This window comes from Nanorana parkeri, unplaced genomic scaffold, assembly GCF_000935625.1.
Source record: "Nanorana parkeri isolate BGI_ZX_2015 unplaced genomic scaffold, ASM93562v1 scaffold182, whole genome shotgun sequence".
NCBI classification, from domain to species: domain Eukaryota; kingdom Metazoa; phylum Chordata; class Amphibia; order Anura; family Dicroglossidae; genus Nanorana; species Nanorana parkeri.
Genome location: NW_017306450.1, coordinates 612,702 through 635,190, shown reverse-complemented (window position 1 = coordinate 635,190; position 22,489 = coordinate 612,702). Strand labels below are relative to the sequence as shown.

The 22,489-nt window shown below is 43.5% G+C and overlaps 1 protein-coding gene across 1 annotated transcript in view; it reads right to left on the bottom strand.

Moving 5' to 3' along the window:
- The window catches only part of HTATSF1 (HIV-1 Tat specific factor 1), a 23,954-nt gene extending 2,353 nt beyond the window's left edge, over positions 1-21,601 (bottom strand). The window contains exons 1-8 of the mRNA XM_018555049.1: positions 21,352-21,601; positions 16,816-17,017; positions 15,330-15,377; positions 15,082-15,236; positions 13,544-13,707; positions 12,054-12,153; positions 4,726-4,815; positions 3,051-3,188 (exon numbers count right to left, since the gene is read on the bottom strand). Coding sequence (XP_018410551.1) covers positions 3,051-3,188; positions 4,726-4,815; positions 12,054-12,153; positions 13,544-13,707; positions 15,082-15,236; positions 15,330-15,377; positions 16,816-17,017; positions 21,352-21,507 — 1,053 coding nt within the window. The 5' untranslated portion in view covers positions 21,508-21,601. The remainder of the gene's footprint in view (positions 1-3,050; positions 3,189-4,725; positions 4,816-12,053; positions 12,154-13,543; positions 13,708-15,081; positions 15,237-15,329; positions 15,378-16,815; positions 17,018-21,351) is intronic.
- Between the last annotated feature and the right edge of the window lie 888 nt (positions 21,602-22,489).

The window sequence follows — 22,489 nt, the reverse complement described above, 5'->3', positions numbered from 1 at the left end:
GCGGAGGGAAAAAGGGGGGGGGGGGGTGTTAGGAGGCCGACAAAAGCCGAGACGCCAGGACGCAATTTCTAGTCGCCATGGAGACCTGGGATTTGTTGAGCCCTGCAGTAGTCCCTTATTTTTCCACTTCCACTACTAGACCATGCTGTCCAGCAGAAGTAGCAGTTACAGCGGCCTTCTGTGCGCCTCCCTGATCTAGTTCCACTCTAGTAATACAAGCTCTCCAACTACAGAGCCAGGCCTGTAAGAGGGGCTTAGATCTGACGTCGGACAGTCTTTAGTAAGGGAAACTGATCAGTGGGGTGGACAGTAAATACTCTTGTGGCCAAAAGAGGTGATTGAATGCACAGAGTTGCCTGCTTAGTGAAGCCAAAAGCTTAAACCTCTATATTCTTCAGTCATTTGATTTTGGTTATTCACATAAGTATATGCTTTATTCAGATAGCATGGGGATGACTTTGCTCTTTGTGAAGGACATATTTAGTACAATGAGGATGATAATTAGCTCACTTTTATGAATGAGCAGGAGTATAATTTACTATGACCTAACTATAGAAACAACAACAAAAGCAAACCACAAAATATACCAAACTGAATCCACAATCCAGCGCTGAAAATCTTCTGTACTCCAAGTGAAAGCAAAAGCAGTATCAATGTGTAAAGGCACCGGAGGCCCAATCACTAGTTATATGTTGTGCCAGCATCAAAACTGTTATTTTGACTTTAAAAAGGACAACTGTGGCTTTATTTTGTCTTTAGTCCCTGCCCTAGTGCTGTCTACCATGTCTTATGCTTATTTTTGGTCCTGATGCATCAATCTTCACTGTACAATCGGAACTGGACTGAGAAAAATACAAACCATCTGGCAGGCCCCTGATATGTATTTTATGTGATTAAGTAATGCGAAGCCAAAATTGACACAAAAAAAAAAATCATACATCATACAGTACATCTCTAGATTACATGCACATTTCCCCATGTTTTATCCTCTTAAAGACCCCACAATACAGAACAACACCTCTTGATCTGCCAGAAATGCACTCTGCTCTTAAAGTGTATTTCTACTTTTGCAGCCAAATTGGGATAACACCTATTTTAGATTTGTTACATGTTCCCATTCACATTGCATAAGCGAAAAAAAAAATATTTAAAACATGCTTCTCTGCAGTTTAAATTGTTTTTACTTGGGTTAGGGTTTCCTAAGGGTTAAAATTTCTTCTTGCTTCCCCTTTTTTTTGTAATGTTAGGAGAGGTTGTGTGGGGTGAGGGGCTTCTCTATTATATGTTAATAAGGTCAACGAGAGAAAACACAATCCTCAAATTGTAGTCCTATGTCTTTCTATAAGGACAGATCACTGTAAAGGTGCTGAGGAAAAACCTGGAATCAGCCATGTTGCCTTCTGCAACAAAAAAATAAAAAAAAAAAAGGTAAGAAATATAAATTTTATCAGAGGTTTTCTCGTATTTAACTGCAAAAGTGGAACTACACTTAAAGACCTGTTGCAGGCTGACAACATTTTTTGGGACTGAGTGTTGTCAGCCCTTACCAGTGTTTTCTGCTAAGCCACTACCACTCGCAGATCTCTACAACATAGGGCTAATCATTTTGTAGCTCATGATTAGAACTAAAATGATTAGAACCTCTGAGATAATACAGGAAGTATGCAGAGGACACAGGACAGTTCTAAATTTATAAAAAGATAACAAGGTTTGTTTTGTCGACTTATCAAACTGAACAAAATGCTTTCAACTGATTTAATATTAAATATGCCAATAGGAAACAAGTGAGAATGTTCATTGTTAGGGTTTACATGCATGTTAAAAGGGAAATGCCACCTTTTCGAAAAAAAATAACTGCATGCTTCTTTATAAAAGAAGAAATGTGCTATTGTTTATTTGGGGGTTGTTCAGATACCAGTTCTGATATCAGTGCCGATACTTGGCATTTTCACTGCCAGGGCTGTAGCTGGGACCGGGCTCTGGCACTCTACCATTGTCCTGAAATCATTAGTCTGTATTGTTTTAGAAAAACTGTCACATGACAATAAACAAAAATTTATCAGTACTTGTATCTGTGAGTACTTGGACAAGTATCAGTACTTGTAAAAATAGTATCGGTGCATCCCTTTTTTTTATTAAAAAAAAAAAAAAAAATCACACATTAAAACAGAGATGAACAAATCCCAGGAGCTCTGTATGCTCCTTAAAAATGACAGCTGCCTCCTAACTTTTGAATTTTTCTCTAGTCTAGTCTTGGAGCTGGAAAAGTATCTGTACTTGTACCGAGTACGGTACTTGGTATCTGAACCTAGTTTTTTTTTATTGCATTGGAGCCAGTCAAGGATTGCAACCATGATCAGTGGATATGGGTGCAACGCTCTGGATCCTGCTGACTCTTCTTACTGTCCATGTCGGAGATATGAACATTCATTAACATTGAAGGGAAGAATGGATGGACTACAAGTGTGGTGATATCGCTGCATATTCCATTGGGAACTATACCTCCCTCTACTGCAGTGGCTGATGGAACTTGTAGTTCCTATAGTTACAGATCATGGAGGACGTGGCTGTGTGAGCAGAGCCAAGCACAACAGCCACGTGGAATTTACAAATGCACGCAAGCCTATGGAGAGAAGAACCCTGCAATTCAGGTAAGTGGGGGAGAAGGGTTGCAATCTGACCATGTTTCATCCTAAATAAAAGGTGCCCATACACCTGCCAAGTATCGTACGATAATCGGCAGGTGTATGGAAGGCGTGCAACCGTTTCTACTGTACGGTCTCACGTCTTTTGTCTCCTGTGCAGACTTGAAAAAAAGACAAATGCCGAACGGGCCGTTGTGCGCAAGCGCACACTGCCCGTGCGGCATTGGAGTCATCGCAAGTACGATCTGCCTGTCCAAGATGGGCAGATCGTACGTTTTTTAAATTACCTTACAACCATCGCAAGACAGAAGTCTTGCGATGGTTGTAAGGTGTATGGCCAGCTTAAAGGTTTAACATGAAACATGGTCAGAAATTAAAAAACTTAGCCTTTAAATGCCAGATTACCTGATAATCGGTTACACCATCCCACGTTTCCACAAGGAGCTGCCGACCACCAAACCATCTTCCATTCAATGCCAGTATGCAGGCATCACCTTCGTCTGCTACTTTAAATGAGACTGATGCTACTCCATCAGGATGCCTCTAATAAACATATAAAAAAGAAACCATTTTGCAATTATAGAAGCAACTGGCCTTGTACACCAAAGTTAAACTAAATATAGAGACCTTTGTGAAAGCTAGTCTAAAAGGAAAAGTGAAACATTTGCAAAAGGTCAAAGTGTCTACACGCTATCAGCTGCATTATCTAGGTTTCTGGTAATAGATAAAAGAAGGGTTAGCACAAAGAGTCTAGCGAGCCAAAAGAGCAGACTAGTGACCCCTGCCTGGTTTATAATTAAGGCATTACTGTCCACCCTTGTTATGAATTCCCAGACAAGATCTTTGTAACAGCCCGGCAGCAGATCGGATCAGAGGGGGAAAATGCATATAGATTTTAGATGGTTTGTTTTCTATACATTTTACCAAGTGTTTCAGAAATGTTTTGAACCAAACTTGACAAGCGACCTTGGAAACACATGGAGGTCACAGACTACGAATGTAAGGCTTTGCTTTTATTTTTTTGATTGGTTGCCATGGGCTCCAGATTATGTCTGCTCTAGTTTTGATAAATTCCCCTGTGTGTGTTTCAGAGCCAATAATTTAGAATGGCACCTTAGGGTAAACGCATAGCTGGGTAAATTATTATTATACAGGATTTATATAGCGCCAGCTGTTTGCGCAGCGCTTTACAATATAAGGAAGACATTACAATCACAATACAATTCAAGACAAGATGGTAAGGAGGGCCCTGCCCCTGGGGGCTTACAATCTAAAAGGGAGGGAGAGGTGATACATGAGGAGGTAGCTGCGTGGGGATGAATTGTTTGAGAACATGATGGTTCACTGGTTAGGTTGAGGTGAGATAGGCTTCCCTGAAGAGATGAGTCTTAAGGGATCACCTAAAGGCAGTCAAGGTGGCAGATAGACTGACAGGTTGGGGTAAAGAGTTCCAGAAGATGGGAGAGACTCTAGAGAAGGCCTGGAGGCGAGTGTGGGAGGAGTTGACAAGGGAGCTGGAAAGCAGGAGGTTTTGGGATTAGCGGAGTGGACAGTTAGGGTGATATTTTGAGACAGGGTTTGAGATATATCCGTGTGCCATTCACACAGCATTCCGGCAACTAGATGGAGCCAAAGAGCATAGGAATTTCTTATGCTCAGCTCCATCTGATGGTGGGAATGCCATGCAAACCAGCCGCATACTCAATCTTCGTGCGTTAATCGCAAGTACCGCAAATACCGCGTGTTGCGGTGCAATTGGAAAAACAGTGCACACACTGTTTTTTTCATTCGCACTGCAATGCACGGTATTCGCGGTACCACATGTTGCATCACAGCCAATCGCACTCTGGGCAGGAGGTGCATTTGTGGTGCCAAATGAATGGCACACAACCCACCTCCCACACTGTAATCGTACGGAAAATGCATTTTGCTGTACCATGCGATTAACGCACAGAGATGATGTGAACGGGCCCTAAAGCCCGTTTCTTTTGTCTTGCAGTGGGGGAGGGTTCAAACCAAAATCGTTTTGGCTAGAGTCGGGCTTAGAATCTCTCTTAAATCATGTGTACAAAATTCTTACATCAAATATAAGGACTTTTTTCACTTGTCCAAACTTTTCACATTCTGATCGAAGATCTTCTCGAATTTCATTCAGAACCAGAGGGTCCTCCTGCATAAGCAAAAGTAAAAATGAATGAATTAAAATAATAATTACTCTGAAAATCCAAAAAACATTTTTTCCTGCATTTGACAACTACCAATTAGCAAAAAGCTTTAGAAAAAATTCCCACATAACAGTGATATGTAATAAACCTTTTCTTGGATATGTAAACAGCATCAGATTGATGTAAATAATCAATGTTAATGTTCAAAATTATATCATTTTTAAAGTTCACTTGTGTCCAAACTATGGACACTAAAATTAAAACAAGCCCTCACTGACTTCTGTAGCAACAGGCACTGTGGTGTAATTCATTCTCAAAATATCCCGGCAGAGGCACTAAAACTTCAACAAGTCATTGCAGCAAGGACGTGACAGCCTAAAAGTCTTCTAATGTAAACAGCAGGTGCTGGAAGCTGATAGAAATCAGGAGTTCCAGTGCGTTTGGCCTCTGGAATGCAACCCGTCCGTCTCCCTTTATTTTGGGGCGGGCGGGGGCGTGGCGGTGCATTGAACTCAATGGCACCACAGCCACACCCCTACCCGTGGTACTATCGCCAGCACCCGAACGCGTGGCACATTAGTGCCTGCGTTCCGTTCCAGTGCCATCTGCAAAAAATGCTTCAAACACTATTTTTTGCACATTGCAGTGGACCGGAATGCAGGCACTAACGTGCCACGCGTTCGCGTGCCTGCGATCGCACCACAGGCGGGGGGCATAGCTGCAGTGCCATTTAATTCAATACCATATGAATTTGTCTATCCCTGGAATAAATGGATAGATGTGAATGGAGCCTAATCATTCTTGCAACGCGGGGGGCTTTTACCAAACACACTCCCAATCATCTGAAGCTATGAAAAACATAATAAAATGAGTGACAGCAGTAAGCATAATAATTAGAAAGAATTGCTCAAAAGGGAGAAACTCTCAAATATTTTCAAAGTTACTGTGTCTACCTGATCATCTAAGAGAGCAAACAGTAGCAGCAGGTTGAGCAGTGGAGGTTAAACCAGTCACCCAACCCACATTCCACAGAGTCGTAAAAATATACAACAATCTGGTCTGACTGGTACCTGCATACCCAGAAGTTCTGTTTATTTGTCATCAAGGCATTCCTCTTTAATACAAGACAAGCGGTCCCCCACTTAATGCAACTATCCCTATGAAAACGGGCATACATAGCAATGATATTACAGCATTACCATAAAGCCAGCACACTGCTGCCTGCCAGAAAGTACCTGCTATAGCGGCATAGTTTCATAATAAAAGACACACCTCAGAACAGCATCTGGTCTTTCCCTAAAGTAACATTACAGTGATTGTTTTCAGATCATCTCCCAGAAAGATGATTTACATTACTACAAACTCGCATAGAATCTATTCAACATACTGCACAAATAAACAGAGACAATAAGGATGATATATTAGTTACATAAACACACGAACAACAAAAATCAATAAATAGAACGTAATCTGCGATGAGGCATGGTCATTTGTGATGAGGCATGGTCATACTGCCCCCCGCACAAAATAATATACTCTAATCACACCCAGATAACCAGGGATCGATCCTGCTCACATACATTCTTTCCTTCGGACGGAGCTCAGAACTGTCAGAGCTCTGGCCGAAGGAAGCCGGAGCTGACAGGAGCTGCTCTGCGGTCTGCATCCGACACAGATGCAGACAGTGGAGCTGCTCCCGCAAGTCAGGTACGCGGTCTGCGACCGTGTGCCTGACATGTCAGCTGGCTGCAGGCCACATAGCCCTCACTTTATTTTTACTCGCCAAATGCCAAATTTTGAGCCCTGTGATCAGGTATTGTCATACGTGATAAGGCATTGTCATACGTGACAAGGCATTGTCATACGTGACAAGGCATTGTCATACGTGACAAGGCATTGTCATACGTGACAAGGCATTGTCATACGTGACAAGGCATTGTCATACGTGACAAGGCATTGTCATATATGTGATAAGTGATAAGGCATTGTCATATACACCGAGTGGCCAGATTATTATGACCACCTGACGTTTGTAGGCAAATTAGCTATAATTATCTATAATTTCGCGCTGTAGTTGCTAGAGGGCCAGACCATTATAAATAGGAAAGCAGGTTGTTTACCACGACAGTAGAAGTGATTTTGTTCTGAAGATACGGGTAAACAACGCGATTTAACAGCCCCTGAACGTGGGATGATTGTTGGCGCTCAAGCCATGGAGCGAGTATCAGCAAAACAGCAGAATTCGTTAAATGTTCAAGAGGGGCTCATTGTTAAAATGTTTACAGACTGGACTGTCAGCCGAAAATCTGGGTCTGAACATGCGAATTGTGGCCGTCAGCGACTAGTCAATGTTAGGGCAGAACCGAGAGTGGCAAGACTGGTACAAGACAACAGAAGGGCAACAGTGCAGTGTCAGATTCCTCGCATCACCTTTCAACATCTCGTGGAGTCACGAGGCGGCCCAACGAAGTCATCTAGTGGAGTCATCTCGTGGCCCAACGAAGTACTGATGGGGTGGTCATAATAATCTGGCCACTCAGTGCATGTGATAAGTGACAAGGCATGGTCATATGTGACAAGGCATGCATTGCACAAAAAATGAACAACAACTAAAAAGCAAACCATCTACTTCAAACACCGAATACATATCTTAAACCTAGTGACAAGGAAGTTACCCACTGATAATATGATCAAAGGCTTCCATTACTCTAACTAGGGTTGCACCGTCACACTTTATTCCGTTTGACAAAAGAAAATACCTCTATAGGTTGAACTCAAAGGACTTGTGTCTTTTTTTCAACCTGACTATGTACAAAATATTCTATATATTATTTCACAACAAACGTCTTCTAATCGGCAATAAGTTATTTTCCACAATAACACCTTCACATTTATGTGTGTTTTTTCTGGCACTTATATTGAGCATGCCCATTCACTTTAAAAGGACCTCAACTCACCAGTGCAAGGCAACATGTATTCATGCACTGCAGTGTGATGAGGGGAAGGAGCATTTGTTGGGTCCGTGGTGCCATAGAAAATGAATGGTAACACATAAATAAGCGTGAATGGGTTGCTAGAGAAGAAACATCAGTTTTTCTCAGTATCGAGTAATAAGGTTGTATTCAGGCCTCCTTCACACCTTCAGCACTGTGTCTGCTGTGAACGATGCCTTAAAGGAGAACTATGACTTAAGGGCAAATAAAAATACCCCTTACCTTGATTGTAGTAGCATCGTTCCTTTTTTCTAAAGTCGCAGCACATCACAGATAAAACCCTCAAAACCTGTAATAAATGGCCGTCTTCAACCCTGCTCCAAGCTCCTTTCCTCTTAGGGGGCGTTAACATTTGATCCAGCCCGCCCACGGCTTTTTTTTCAAATGATCTCATTGCTGTGGCCGCGCTTCCTCTCATCGTGCACAGCTGTGTTTTGTCAGCTCGTGCACGCTGGCATTTGTGAGGAGGAGGCGGAGTCTGAAGTGAGAAGGCAGCAGCAAGAGACGGACTCAGCCTCCCTGCACATTCAGTGCTCTTTCCCCTCTCTCATCAGCGATCCCCACTAATTAGGATGTCAGTATAACACAGGGGGAGAGAGAGAGAGAGGATAAAGAGCCATCCCTCTCTCCATCATTTACCAGAAATGGGCAAGTCAATATATGGTGAATGATGCCACTGGGTATCCCTGCAGACTGGCAAGCATCCGATCAGCAGGGATCCCCAGTGACATCATTCATCATATATGGACTTGCCCATATGTGGTAAATGATGAAGATAGAGAGAGAGAGAGAGAGAGAGAGAGAGAGAGAGAGACAGCTGTCAGTCACAGTCACTGTCAGTCACAGTGAGGAAGATCAGTGGGGAGGATCCTGTCAGATACGTCGGGATGCCACCTCATTGCGGCGCTTAGCCCCGCCCACCACCTTAAATAAGGGTTTACAGCCTTACTGTGCATTTTGGCTAATTAGAGTAAATTACATAATTTACTTATTTAGCCTAAGGAATGCATTAAGAAAAGATAGAACCCCATAGTTCTCCTTTAAACATGCACGATCACCTTGCCTATGCAGCAAAAGTAACAATGTATCTGCAAAAGGCTGACTCGCCCAGTCATGGGCCTAGTGATGGACTCGTAGATCCAAGCATTGTCACATGGGGGAATGCACATGCTTCTCCATGCCCGGGCTCCTCCATAACTGGAAAGTGTTGGGTATCGTAGCTGGCTGCAGGGGATAAAGGAGTGGCGGGGAAGCATTAGTAAGGTCAGTATATGGGGTTGGGAAGGGCCCTTTGCCGGGGCACAGTTTACTGAAACTGCTCTTTGCCTTTTTTGACATCTGCTATAGTCAGATGAAACACTTTACCCGTCCATAGAAGTCATCTGGCGGCAGCTGAGCCACCAGAATCACTTCTATTGTGAGGCTGGCAGCCGACTTTACAAAAGGTAAACAAAGTATGTCTGTTTAAAGGGCCGTCCTGCCAATGACGTACTGGGTACGTCTGTGGCCACAAAAGGGTTAACCTAAGGAGAATCTGTGCAGACAAAGTGTCAGAGATTTGGGAATACAGCTTTACACTTTACAGGCACCAGAATTTACATGGCTGTGGCATGTTAGCCAGCATCTCAGTTCAACACTTCACGTTCACACCATTTGTGTTCAAACCTGAGCAATATACTAATGCTGAATGACACGTCAGAAATCTATTCAAGCACACTTGAATAATTACTGAAAGATCTAATTTAAAGTGACTCTGTTGCTTCCCTTGAAAAATGCAAACAATAGCTCCCCACAACAGAAAAACTATAAATACTTACCTCTCTGGCAGATGACAAGTCTGAACTCCTGTCTCTCAGTGCAACAGCCTCCAGCAAAATCTCTTAACATTTGATACAAACAAAAGTGTTGAATTCCTGCATCCCACACAGCGTGCTATGGTTCTTCCTGCCGACCCCTGTGTCACTGCTGAGTCCTGTATTGAAGTATGGGTTAGAGCAGCGGTTCTCAATGTGGGGGTCGCGACCCCGTGGGGGGTCGAATGACTATCTGCCGGGGGTCGCCTCGCGGCCCCGGTGAAGGTCTGCTCCGCGTTTTTTGGGGGTTTTTTTCTGACATCGGAGCATCGTAACTCAGAGGAAAAAAAAAAACTCTCCCCGGGCAGGTTCTCTATGTTTTAAACACCCGGTAACGGGTGTGTGCAACCGTCGGGTCTTTTCTGCCCGTGCGTGCCCGCTAGGGGGTGCGCGCGAGCAGAAAAAAATTGCCGTCTGGAGACGGCAACCCGCAAATGCAGCAGTGCCGTCCGTCCGTTTTTTTACTACGGGCGGAAAGCAAGAGGTTAAGCAGTGGCTCTCAAACTGTGGGTTGCTGTGTGTCCGCCTCAGCCCTCTCCTAGTGCAGCAGTGTCAGTTCTCCTGCCACGCCGCCTGATGTCGCTGCAGCAGCCACGTCATCCCTAAATTTTACCATTGGAGGTCACCACAACTTGGCAAATGTTACCAAGGGGTCCCGGCACTAGAAAGGTTGAGAACCACTGGGTTAGAGGAAGGGGCTGCAGTGCGTGGCAGGGAACACAAAGTGTTAAATGCTGAAGACTTTACCGGAGGTTGCAGCACTGAAGACAGGGGACCTTGGACTCGCCAACCACCAGCAAGGTAAGTTTGAACAGTCTTTTATAGCAGGGAGCGATCCTTTACATTTTTCAGAGGAAGCCACAGAATTGTTCTAACCAATCTGACTACAGCAACATGAAATCACTGCACTTTTTATATCAGCATGTTATGTGTGCTCCTCCATTGAATAAGGTTACTCCTGTGCCCAGCAAAACGACATGACATGGTAAACACTCATAAGATGCCCATCATAAATGCCTGTTCACCGATAGGCCACAACTGGCCAAGTCTAACTGAAAAACAGAAATGTAGGCGGTCATTGAAAAGTACAATCAAAATACATTTTCATGCTCTGTATCTTTAATTTTTTTTTCTATTTTTACTAATAGCTCTCACTTGGCAGCAAACGTTTAACATTTCAGACTCATAAATTTGACTTGATCGTTTAGTAACATCATTTTGTGAGACTGTGCTAAGCTTTGTTTCCAAATACTCAGCTAAAGCAGCAGCGACCTCTACTGGCCCATACTGTGTAAGACACTTGTTGGTATGCTACACACCACATGCATTGTATTTTACAATATATAGGGCCCTTGACAAAAGGATTCCGGCCTTCACATTTTAGAAATATGACATTCATGCTTTAAAGCCTTGGTTCTCAACGGGTGGGTCATGACCCAAAAGGTGGGTCGCGACCCCATGTTCAGTGGGTCACTGCGTGCCTTCCACTTTTCCAGGTAAGAGGCTCCTCAGCGCAACACAGTCAGTTCTCACAGCAAGCATCATTCAAAACATGCGGTTCGGCGCCGAGTGTCAGTTTGAGGTGGGGTGGGCTGGTGTTATGGCCATGATGGAGCTCCAGCCATAGGTGCATTGCTTACAGCTCCCTCTTGTGCCCTGTAGAGATGCCTGGACCGGAGTGACATCACATTCTGGCTCCCGGCACCTCTACAGGGCACACGAGGGAGCTGTACAAGCAATGCACATATGGATGGAGCTCTCGTCACAGCACAGCAGCCTACACCTGACCCCAGGCTGAGGATCCACTCCAGCTCTCGTAAATTAGGGAGACTAAGTGCATCTTAAAAATATAAATACATTTTTTGGACTGTGTGTGTGAGAATTTATGTATGGGTGTGTGTGCGCGTTTGTGAGATTGTGTCTGTCAGTGGTTGTGTGGGCCCGTTCACACTAGTGCAGTGTTCCATTGCAGTGCGACTTGGGTTACGACTTATTGACCAAGGACAAATGTTGGTCCTGAGGCTACACAGGTTGAGAACCACTGCTTTAAAGGGTTAAACACCACCTATTTCATATCACTGATATGCTCCAGGTATGACATTTTCACATTTGGTTACCCAGTTACACCCTTCTGCAGGAGGACATTACAATAAGTGTCATTCTTTCTATTATATCACAAAGAACATACACCTTGCTATGAAGTGGCCTGAAATCCTATGAGATGTATAAAGCCAGTGTAAGTAATTCAGCCCACTGACATCTACACATAACATCGGTTTGCAGGGGACTAACCCTTTAAAACCACATGCAGCAAGGCATTCTGGAGGCCCAAGCTCACAGTCTACAGTCATACAAATGTAGACAACACAGAAATGTGACAAATGATTTGTTTCTTACCTCAAAGTCTTTAGGATGAAACATATTCCTAATAATTATAACCCTTTCATGACGTTTTCTGTTCTCATTGGCTTTCTTTTCTGGCCTCCAATCTAGTTGTCTATTTGGGACAGAAACACAAAAAAAGTCACACACTCAACAAACGCTAAATACGCAAGTCACAGGCAAGTCAAATTTCAGTGTTTCTTTACTGCCCCCAGTGGCCAAAACTGGGAACTCTCAGAGGGAATAACCATTCCAGGTTCAGAGGGAGTGGGGTACTGTGTCCTAGCCGCACGGTCAAACAGCAGGATAGACTACTATGATCTGGTATGCCAATACAAATTATGATATAAAACCACAAAGCCGGAAATATTAGAGAACAAAATATACAGTAGTACAGTCTGTGGTGGGGTCAAGTACACAGTAGTAACCAACAGCAACCAACGAGCAGCAGCATTTTACAGGTTTGACCATTGTACACTGATGAAATAGGAAATCGGATTTCATGCCCTTTGTTAATGAGCTATTAACGCACTAAGGGGTTGGTTTCCTAAAGCCAAATAGGCTGCACGCTTTGAAAGAACTTTTCCCTTAGCTTAGTGATTGAGGTAAAGCTCTGCTGACTTCCATTGTCCAATCATGTGCAAGCAGAAACACTGGGGTTTTTTTTTAAAGAACTCTGGGGAAAAATGTTATTAACCCTTGCAGTGGGGCTACCCCCTGCACTGCAAGGGTTAACTACTAGTTTTTGTCTAGGTGCTAAAAAAAAAAAAAAAGAAGAAGGTTATACTCCCTGCTTCTCCAGTCACTAAAAAGTGTCTCCTCCTCCACTGCACATTTGGAATGTTCTTCAGCATCCTCATGTCTATACACTTGTATAGAATGTGATGACACAAGGATCCTTAGACCAGTACAGCGGAGGAGAGAGAGGCTCAAAGGACCAATCCAAGAACAAGCCGGTTCAAATGATCAGGTTAGTATAACTTTTTTTTTTTCCTTAGCAAGGTTAACCCTTGCAGTGCAGAGGTAGCCCCAGTGCAAGGATTAATAATTGTTTTCCCCGGAGTTCTTTCTGTAAAATTGTAGTCCATCACAAGAGTGAGCTTGGAGTGGTGGCTACTTTACAACACACACAGGGACCATGGGGAATAAAAGTAGCCACCCTCCAGAAGGAAGGACGGTGTCAGCACCAATTCAGAGATGATTTGGGGATCTACAGCCGAGTGATACACAAATAAGATACATTTTTGTCCATAGTTAGGGTACTTGAAAGCATTTTTAAGATCTAACTCCCGAGATTAGTGTCACTTTAAGCCAGTGATTATTTACAAGGGGGCCAGGAACAGAGACTAACATATTTCCCTAAGGTTCCCCGTCAGCATTCAGTTATACTTTGTACTATATTCTGGGGTCCCCTGCAGAGCTCTATTGTGTATAAAGTGCATAAGCTACAAGTGTTGTTTTAAGTACTAGAAAGTTGTATTCTACATACAAAGGATTCTACATACTTTTGCTGCAGTGACAGTTTCTTCTTGTAGTCCTTAGATTTCTTCTTCTTTTTTGATGCATCATATTCCCCTTTGAGCTGGAACTTTGCACTTTCAACATGAAGTCTGTATCCTCTGATTTCATAATCATCAAGAATTCTTAGAGCCAGCTCAACAGATTCTCTCTAAAATGAAAAACACCGCAAGTGCTTTAAGCCATGTCACAACAAGGACCAGTCCACATACTGATTCACATTGCTAAAATTCAGTTATAGAAGTAGTTCCTTCCGTTTTCCTATGGTCTACGCTTCAAGCAAAATTTAACGTAACTGGGTGGCCACCCGTCGACTACCTTTGCACCCATTTTATCCTAATGGATGAGCGGTTAGGAGTGCAATGGGTACATGGACTTTAACGTAACTGGGGCCCCAGAGCTCTTCCCACTATCAGCAAGTATACACAGCAGAAGTGTGGGTACTGCATTTCCCCTTGTCACTCCGCCACCGCTGCAGCCATCTTCTCTATTTCCAGGTTCAGAGTCTTATCTCCAACCTCTGGTCAGCCACACCTAACTTCTGCGCACAGGAAATAATCTTACTCCTTTGTCATTCGTGGGCTGATTTACTAAAAGGAGATTTTGAATCCCCAAACATGCAATAAAGTCAACAGGAATTTGCTTTTCACAGGTTTGAATTGTGTAAAGATTCTCAACTCCTTTAGGTAAATCAGCCGCAGTCACTTCTGCCAAGGAAACCTACCTGTCAGCAACCTTTATATAGTTAAGTTTAGTTCTTACATAGGTGAGTGTTGGTATAACAAGGTGATCAATAACCTGCAACATCTACCAAAATCAGAACTATCAGTTTTCGCTGGACTGACCATGTGAAGTGCACTTGTTTGTAGAAATAAAACAGAAGTGCTCTAGTAGAGGCATGCAGTATAAAATGAAAATCATCTTCCCAATGTGTTTGCTCCATAAGTACCGTATTTTTTGCTCCATAAGACGCACTTTTTTCCCCCCAAAAGGAGGGGGGAAATGTGCCTGCGTCTTATGGAGCGAATCCCGACGCCCGAGACATGCAGTTTCGGGCACCGGGCGAGTAGTAGGAGCCACTGCTCGTTTAATACGAGTGATCTAATGAGATCACTCGTATTAAAACCGAGCAGCGGTGACGATCGAGATCACCATAGAGCAGACAAAGAACGGAGGTTCTTTGTCTGCTCTGTGTGATCACTGAGACCGTGGCGCTGTAATCACAGCGCCACCTGTCTCAGCGGTCACTAACTGCAGCTTCTGTCACAGCTTCTGTCATAGAAGCTGTGACAGAAGCTACGGTCTGTATGGGGCTCCATAAGGTGCACCGGACCTCCCTGCGTCCACAGCTATGGTCCGGTGCGTCTTATGGACCGCAAAATACGGTAGCTTGGTCTGGGGAAATTTTGGTGCAAACAGCATGAGAGTGTGGGTGCATATACAGTGGTAAACAGAAAATTTCTACTATGGAAAGAGATTTTAACCTCTATATATGGGAGCGTTCTTATACCAATCGAAAACTCACCTTAAGATAGCAACACAAGCCATCACCTTTCAGGTTCCCATCCTTGTCTTTGTACAGTTTTATTTTAAAATCATCTGTGTGCAGATCTCGCATTATGATGCCGCACTTTGACATGATTTCAATAAATTCATCATATGTCATATCCAGAGGAATCCCTGGCAACAGAACATAAAAAGGAATGATATGTTAACGCTTGAAAGACTTGTGACAAATGGCAGACTGATTTAACAACGGTTATACGCACTAACCTGTAACATAGACGTTTGTGTTTCTCCCATCTTCCACATTGAACCAGCCTGTTATAAAATAAAGATACTTAACTGTACAGCACAAAAGGATTCTCAATGACATTTTTTAAATATTTGATTTAGCTTTTTGTAACCATAAAGCATATGCATCTGTCCAGGAACAAGCATGTGCATAGACACAGAAGATTAATGCCTCACAAGGATGACTCCCCACCCTGGAGCATGAACAATGGCAGCTCCTCTATTTCTATACTGACGGTTTTCTTTAGAACTCCAGTATAAACCTATACTGACCTGCATATCAGTCAAAGCCATTATGAGAGGTCAGAAGCTCCCTACTGCTGCGGGATATTTCATTTGATATGAAAAAAAAGGAGACGACAAGGGCACATCCAATAGAGTGCGTTAGGGGGATAGTAAACAAAAAATACAAAAAGGGTAGAAACATACCCTGAAACTTTAGCAGGGAGATCGTACTTCTGTAGTCTAAGGGCATTTGCAGTGCATGGTAAAACACGTGCATTTCCACAATGTGTGTTACTACTTGCTTTGGTACTCGTTAAACACTGTGACGCAGCACAACACACGTCCTGTGAGATGCACTCTACTGCAAACAAATGCAGCCCACACCATTTCTTTGCTCACTGAGGTGCGTCCATTTTGAATAAGCTGCCTAACAGAGTACCACAACACATGAAAATGCACATGTTGCAGAGCACTGCGCTGTGATGTGAAAGGCCCTAATAGGTATACATATCCAGCTGGTGACTCAGCCCACTAAACTATACCAAAAACTTTGTCATCAGTTTTGACACAGCATAAAAATTACGAGTACTCTTAAATTACCATTACCGGGTTACCTGGAAGCGGGTACTACTTTTCTACTTTGGGCTGAAAAGTACTTGTACCATAGAGAAAAAAAACATTTCCAGCAGGAGTACAAACAGAAAGCAGGCTTGGGTTGCTAACTGCATTATGTGTTGTGGTTAGTTAAGCAGGCAAAGACAAACAAGACCCTAGGCAAGGCAGCTGCTCTGGGCCCACAAAACTTCATACATACCACATTTGTTTCAGATTCCAGTGCCACGTAAAGCCCACCAGTTAACTCACAAATGCCCATTTCAAGGGATAGGTAGAATTAAGCCCTACCCCCAGCAGTTTTCTTCTAGGGACACCACCCTCCAACACAAGAGAAGTGGGAGCAGATTCTTCCTTAGGCACAGCAGAATGTATACAGAAGACAGAACTGCAGGGAAACACATTCATCTTAACGGAGGATGCCAGTTTGTGTCCTCCCGTTACCCTTAGGAGAACTATGGGGAAAAGCCCTAACCCCATAGTTCTCCTTTAAGGTAATGTATACGTTCCCACTTCCCCCAGTACAGACTGCAGGGATGGCCACAGCTATAGGATCTGCACTGGTGGTAGAGTCAGCCTTTAAGCAGAAGCCAACAAAGGAAATACCAAAGTTGCTTTGTACACATACCTGGGTCTGCTTTTCTTTTTTCACCCTTCCCTTTCGGTTCTGCTGGTTCTGGTGGGGGTTTAGCTTCTTCTTTTGCTTTCTTTTTATCATTCACTTTCTTGGGAGCTGGAGCAGCTTTTGAAGGTTCGGAAGAGGTAGAACCATCTTTATTATCTGTAAACCCATAGTTTGCCTGATACATAGCCAAGAAGTCTTCAGTTATCTATCAAAACAATAAAACACAAGAAAGGGTTATATTCTGAGGAACAAAACTGCAGAATAAAATCAAGACTGTGACAATGTTTAATTGGCTCTCCCTTAAAAACACAATGCACGTTAACAGTCTTTAGTGTGCAGCAACAATCTGAATGGACCCTTACAGCTTGAATCCTTCCTACATGGGGGGCTTACATTGAAGACAACTCCCTGTGTAGACATTTTGAAATAAACAGTAGGCCGATCGCATGAGCAGGGAGCGATATTCCTGTGGCCAGTACATGGTTTGTGCACTGATCACAGGAATATCCCTCCCTGCTCATGTGATTGGCCTACTGTTTATTTCAAAATGTCTACACAGGGCTGATCTTCAATGCCATCAGGTTTAGTGCAAGAAGTCTTTTAATCATTGGTGATATGCCATGGAAGCAATGTTTTTATTACTTCAAAGGTCAGCATGATCATGTGATTACAGCAGACAGACCCTCCCACTTAGCCCTCATTTTGAGGCATTCCATACAATTACCAAAATCCTTATAATATAAACTGCCAGGCCAAAACAAAAGTCACCACCTGGATTTAGCCAAGCAAATAGGTCTGAGCCTTCAATTGGATAATAGGTCTAAGTTCAGCAACATTATGTGTCCAAAAAAATGAGGTCAGCTGCCAACCTGAACACATCGAATGACCAAGTTTTTCCAGCAATGGATTTTTGCTTTCATGATGGCACGGCGTATTCAGGTTGTGAAAGGGTGGTTCAGGGAGCACGAGACCTCCTTTTCACATATGGATTGGCCTCCACAGAGTCCTTAACCCCATTGAGAATCTTTGGGATGTGCTGGAGAATACTTTACACAGAGTTCCGACTCTCCCATCAACACTACAAGATCTTGGTGAAAAGTGAATGAAACTCTGGACAGAAATAAATACGTAAATATTGTGGCATTGAATAAGCTTATTAAAATGATGCCACGGTGAATATGTGCCATAATCAAAGCTAAAGGTGGTCCAATGAAATATGAAAGACTTTTTTTGGCCAGGCAGTGTATTTTTGGCCTGAAGAGTACATTTGTTACATTATGTGGAGTACCACGTTAAGACTTTTGAACCCTTTGCATACTAAAATATGTTTATTTGACTTTGCCACTGACCATTAAAGGCTGGTTTCTACAATCACCCCTGTCCAAAATAAAACTTTTGTAAGCCCAGCTAAATCAGGATATAGATTAGGCCTGTGAGAATATATAACTACGATCCAGCAAATGACTCAATCACAGAGCTGTCACAATGACTGCGACAGACCTCAACAGTGATCCAGCTGACCTGTTCTGTATGACCAATCTGCAGCCAAGGAAATGTAATATGGGGGATAAGGCAAGCAGCAAGCCAGATCCAAATATTCAATTTCAGGAACTCTAGAGCAGAAAGGCATGAGCTAAACACCTTCACCATTTCGCCATTATGTGAGCAAGAACAATAATTCCAATCACAACACCCGTCCACCTTGTCAAAGGTCCAGGCAGTGTTTTTATTGTGATATCAAAAGGTACCATTTAAATTCCAACTCCCATAACTGATGCTCAAAGCCCATTCAAAGATGCTGTGTCGCACTTCTCAAAAAGTGGCATGGGTAGTAGACCCAAATGCTGACTGGCTAACATTAAGTTTTCTAAAGCCCTGTGGTTCATAAACAACTACCAAGATTTTTTATTTTGCATAAAACACTCTTCACTTTTTACATGTTTGTTGCCTCTCAGTGCTGCTGATCTCCGTCTGCATTTATACATTTTTTCCATTGGAGCCTGCAAAGCATTGCAACCTAGATTAGTGGATTGCGTGTGCGATACACAGGCTCCTGCAGACTATTCCCCCAACCTAGGTCCGTACTGGCCGGATACAGACCTTTTGGGGCTGCACAAAGTTAACAGTGGACTACAAGGGCAGGACGAGTTCTTTTGTTGCAGTGGCAGATGGGACATGTAGTCTTTTCATGAACAGATCCTGCATGCACAGGCAGTCCAAAATAAAAAAATAAAAAAATAAAAAAGATGCTGCAGGGAGAAAAAGTCTGCAATTCAGATGTGGGGGGTCAGCATCCTAAATATGGGTGTAGCATGAAACATGGTCCGAAAGGTGGAATTTACCTTTATAAGCAAACTCTGGCCCTTCAGATGTGGTGAAACTACAAATCCCATAATGCATCTGCCTTTAGGAGACATGAATGTAGATGTCAGAATCTTGCAATGCCTCGTGGGATTTGTAGTTCCACAACAGCTGGAGTGGCAGAGTTGGCCTACCCCTGCTTTAAAGCATATTTTAAGCCAAGCTTTCTGTTTCTAGCTTTCGATAGTCTAGGGAATGCATAGAATCCCTGTCAGGTTTTCTTTTTCCCATCCCTGTCCCTATGTGGAAAATAACATTCATATCTTGTCAAACAGAAATTAACAGGAAGAGGAAATCTCTCCATAAACCAAAGGGAACTCTGCTCTCAGCTGTCGCCCGATGATTTCCCCTCTGCGATTGCTTTGGTGACAAAGTTTTTTTTATTTCTCTCTTATTCAGTCCATGGTCACCAGGACCAATAGGGAGTGAATATCCCCAATGTGGCCATACACCGCGATTAAAACCTGGCAGAGGTTCTAACCCTTCCCCACTCTATCCAAAACTAAAATGAAAAAAAGCTTTGGTTACAGATGCACTTTGAAATCCTGATGCCAAGATTATTGATTGGTTGATTGAAGAGCCTATTGCAGAGGAGACTGCGTGGGTCTCTTCTGCCTGCCAGCTCCTCTCCTTATCAATGTGTTCTTCCCTCTTCTCCTAAACCAGGGGTGGACAAATGAATATGGAATTCAGGAGCCAGTCCATCCAATCCAAGAGCCAGCAGGATTGGTTTAGAAGCCAGCTCTATTAACAACAACTAGAGAAAACCTCAAAAGTTAGGTGCCAGCTGTCATTTTTAAGGAGCATTGGCTACCTGGATCCTGGGGTTTGCCCAGCCCTGTCCTAAATGTACACATGTGCAGCTCAGTGTACATTCTTAGAACACCTTGCTGTAAGGGTGTATGTTTTGGATTGAGTAGGGAAGGAATGTTTCCTGTTTGCGCACCACTGGGGAAATTTCCCTTCACTTCCTGTCCCAGGGGTGCAACCGGAAGTGGAGATCTCCTAAAGTGAGGGGAATAAGACAGTTGTCCCTGGAACAAGTATTCCCATTGTACGATTTCCCTCGCCTCTTGCACAGGAATTACGGCACCCCAGGCCGGTCAAGTAACATGGCCGTAGACATTGAACCCGGAAGGACTGGGCGCTGATGAGCACTTGCGGGCGCTGCATTGCTGGAGGGGAGGTGAGTCTAGCAGACTAGTTACATGGGATGACAGGGAGGAATGTTTTTATGACAGCAGGGACTGTGTACGTCTCCTAATGTCACAGACGCTTCTACCTGCCCTTCAGCACTTGTTTCTGCTGGTGTACACTGAACCACGTATGCTTAGCTCAGTCTAGTCTCTGAACGATTCTGTGCCAGGACAGAGTCAGGGCCCATTCATACTATGTGTGGTGTTTTTCTGCACCGGACCAATGGAAGTCACCGATAGGGCATATAGAAGACAATGGTTTTCAATGTGCCTCATTCATGGCACAATGCAGGTCTGATGTGTGAGTGCTGGGCTGAGATATAAAGCAGACATGTGGCATTTTTCTGCGGCACACTGAATGCCACCATAGGTCACCCCAGCACAATGTAATGCACTACCAAACAGACATGAATGCAGTGTACAAATTGTACACTCAAAATAAAGTTAAGAAAAAGAAGCAAAAAATAAAAGTAAACAAGGCCTTGTGTTGTAACAACCTAAGGCACCAGGGCCACTAGCCACATGATAAAACAGCTAGTCCGAACGAGCCCTAGTTATATTTTGTGTCGGCATTTACTTCAATTTTAGGGAAGGATGAGGATGACAGCCCATGAGCGTGCACCTTCAAAAAGCAGGTCAGCAATGGTGACTCTCATATATCTATTCTGACAGATTCCTCAGAAGCTACACTACACATGCTACAATCTGATTGTACCCATTTCTTTAGATCTTCCAAAAACAATGTAGCTCAATGGCCTGTCTGGATACAGATTGCTTCGATCAATTAGGTAGGTCCGCATATTACATAGATTCAGAAAATCTAAAGTCAATTGTACGACCAGGTTGTATGGTGGCCCATAAGGACTAAAAAGTGTACAGGGAGCGCACTGACATGCAATAATTGGTATCTTCTAACCCCGAGGTATCTGGACCTTTGTCACCTCTATTGTCGGCATCTTGGCTTCCTCCTCCCCCCTCTCACCTTAGGGAACCAGGCTTTCTTGTCATGGTCCCATTCATACTCAGTGTCATCACTGGGGTCTTTAAAGGTATACGGATCGTGGCCGTCCTCCTTGTCACGGTTCCCATACAGTTCCTGGAGCCGCAGCTGCTCGTAGAATGCTTCGTTCCTATCCATGTTCTTCTTATGATCCAAAGGAACACTACAAGTCACACACACCTACTTCTCACTGTTCGTATACCCCCATACTCTACAGATGGGCTCTGCGCATGCGCAGCACCCAAAACCTTTTGCGTAGTCCATAAAGTGAGACACCGGAACCGTAGTGCGCATGTGTAACACTTCCCACGTTCTGGAATGCTCACCCCTTGTGACTGATAAACGCGTCTGTAACTTATAATGTAGCTCAGCGGAGCGGCCATTTTGTTGTAGACTTTTTTATTGTGTACAGCGAAACTCTGGCCAAAATTAATTTTTGTCCATTTGCACTTTAAAAATAGATGAACACTAATGAAGTGTGTGCTACGTGTTGCTGCTGTGTTGTGTAATAATCTTGCTTTCATTCCCTGATACAGTCCAGTCAGCACTGAATATCTGGCACTGAAACATACAGTCCAGTCAGCACTGAATATCTGGCACTGAAACATACAGTCCAGTCAGCACCAAATATACAGCACTGAAACTTACAGTCCAGTCAGCACCAAATATACAGCACTGAAACTTACAGTCCAGTCAGCACCAAATATACAGCACTGAAACTTGCAGTCCAGTCAGTACTCAATATTTGGCACTGACACAGTCCAGTCAGCACAGAATATTTGCCACTGAAACTTACAGTCCAGTCAGCACCGAATATCTGGCACTGAACCTCACAGTTGAGGCTGGAGCACACAGATTGCAGTGGATCATGTGCTTTGCAGTTTGTCCATTTCCAACACTTGTCCATTCCAATGTATGCAAGGTGTTCTGTGACTGGACAATGGATGATTGTGACATTCATCTGCACCTTCACCAATCACAAAATGCCTCTTAACTGAACAAACTGAAGAGAGAAGCTGATTGGTTGCCATGCACATCTCCATATTTTGTCTGCTCCAGTTTTGATATATTCTGCTTGTGTTTACTGTAAAACAATGCAAGATGTTTTCGTAACGGACGA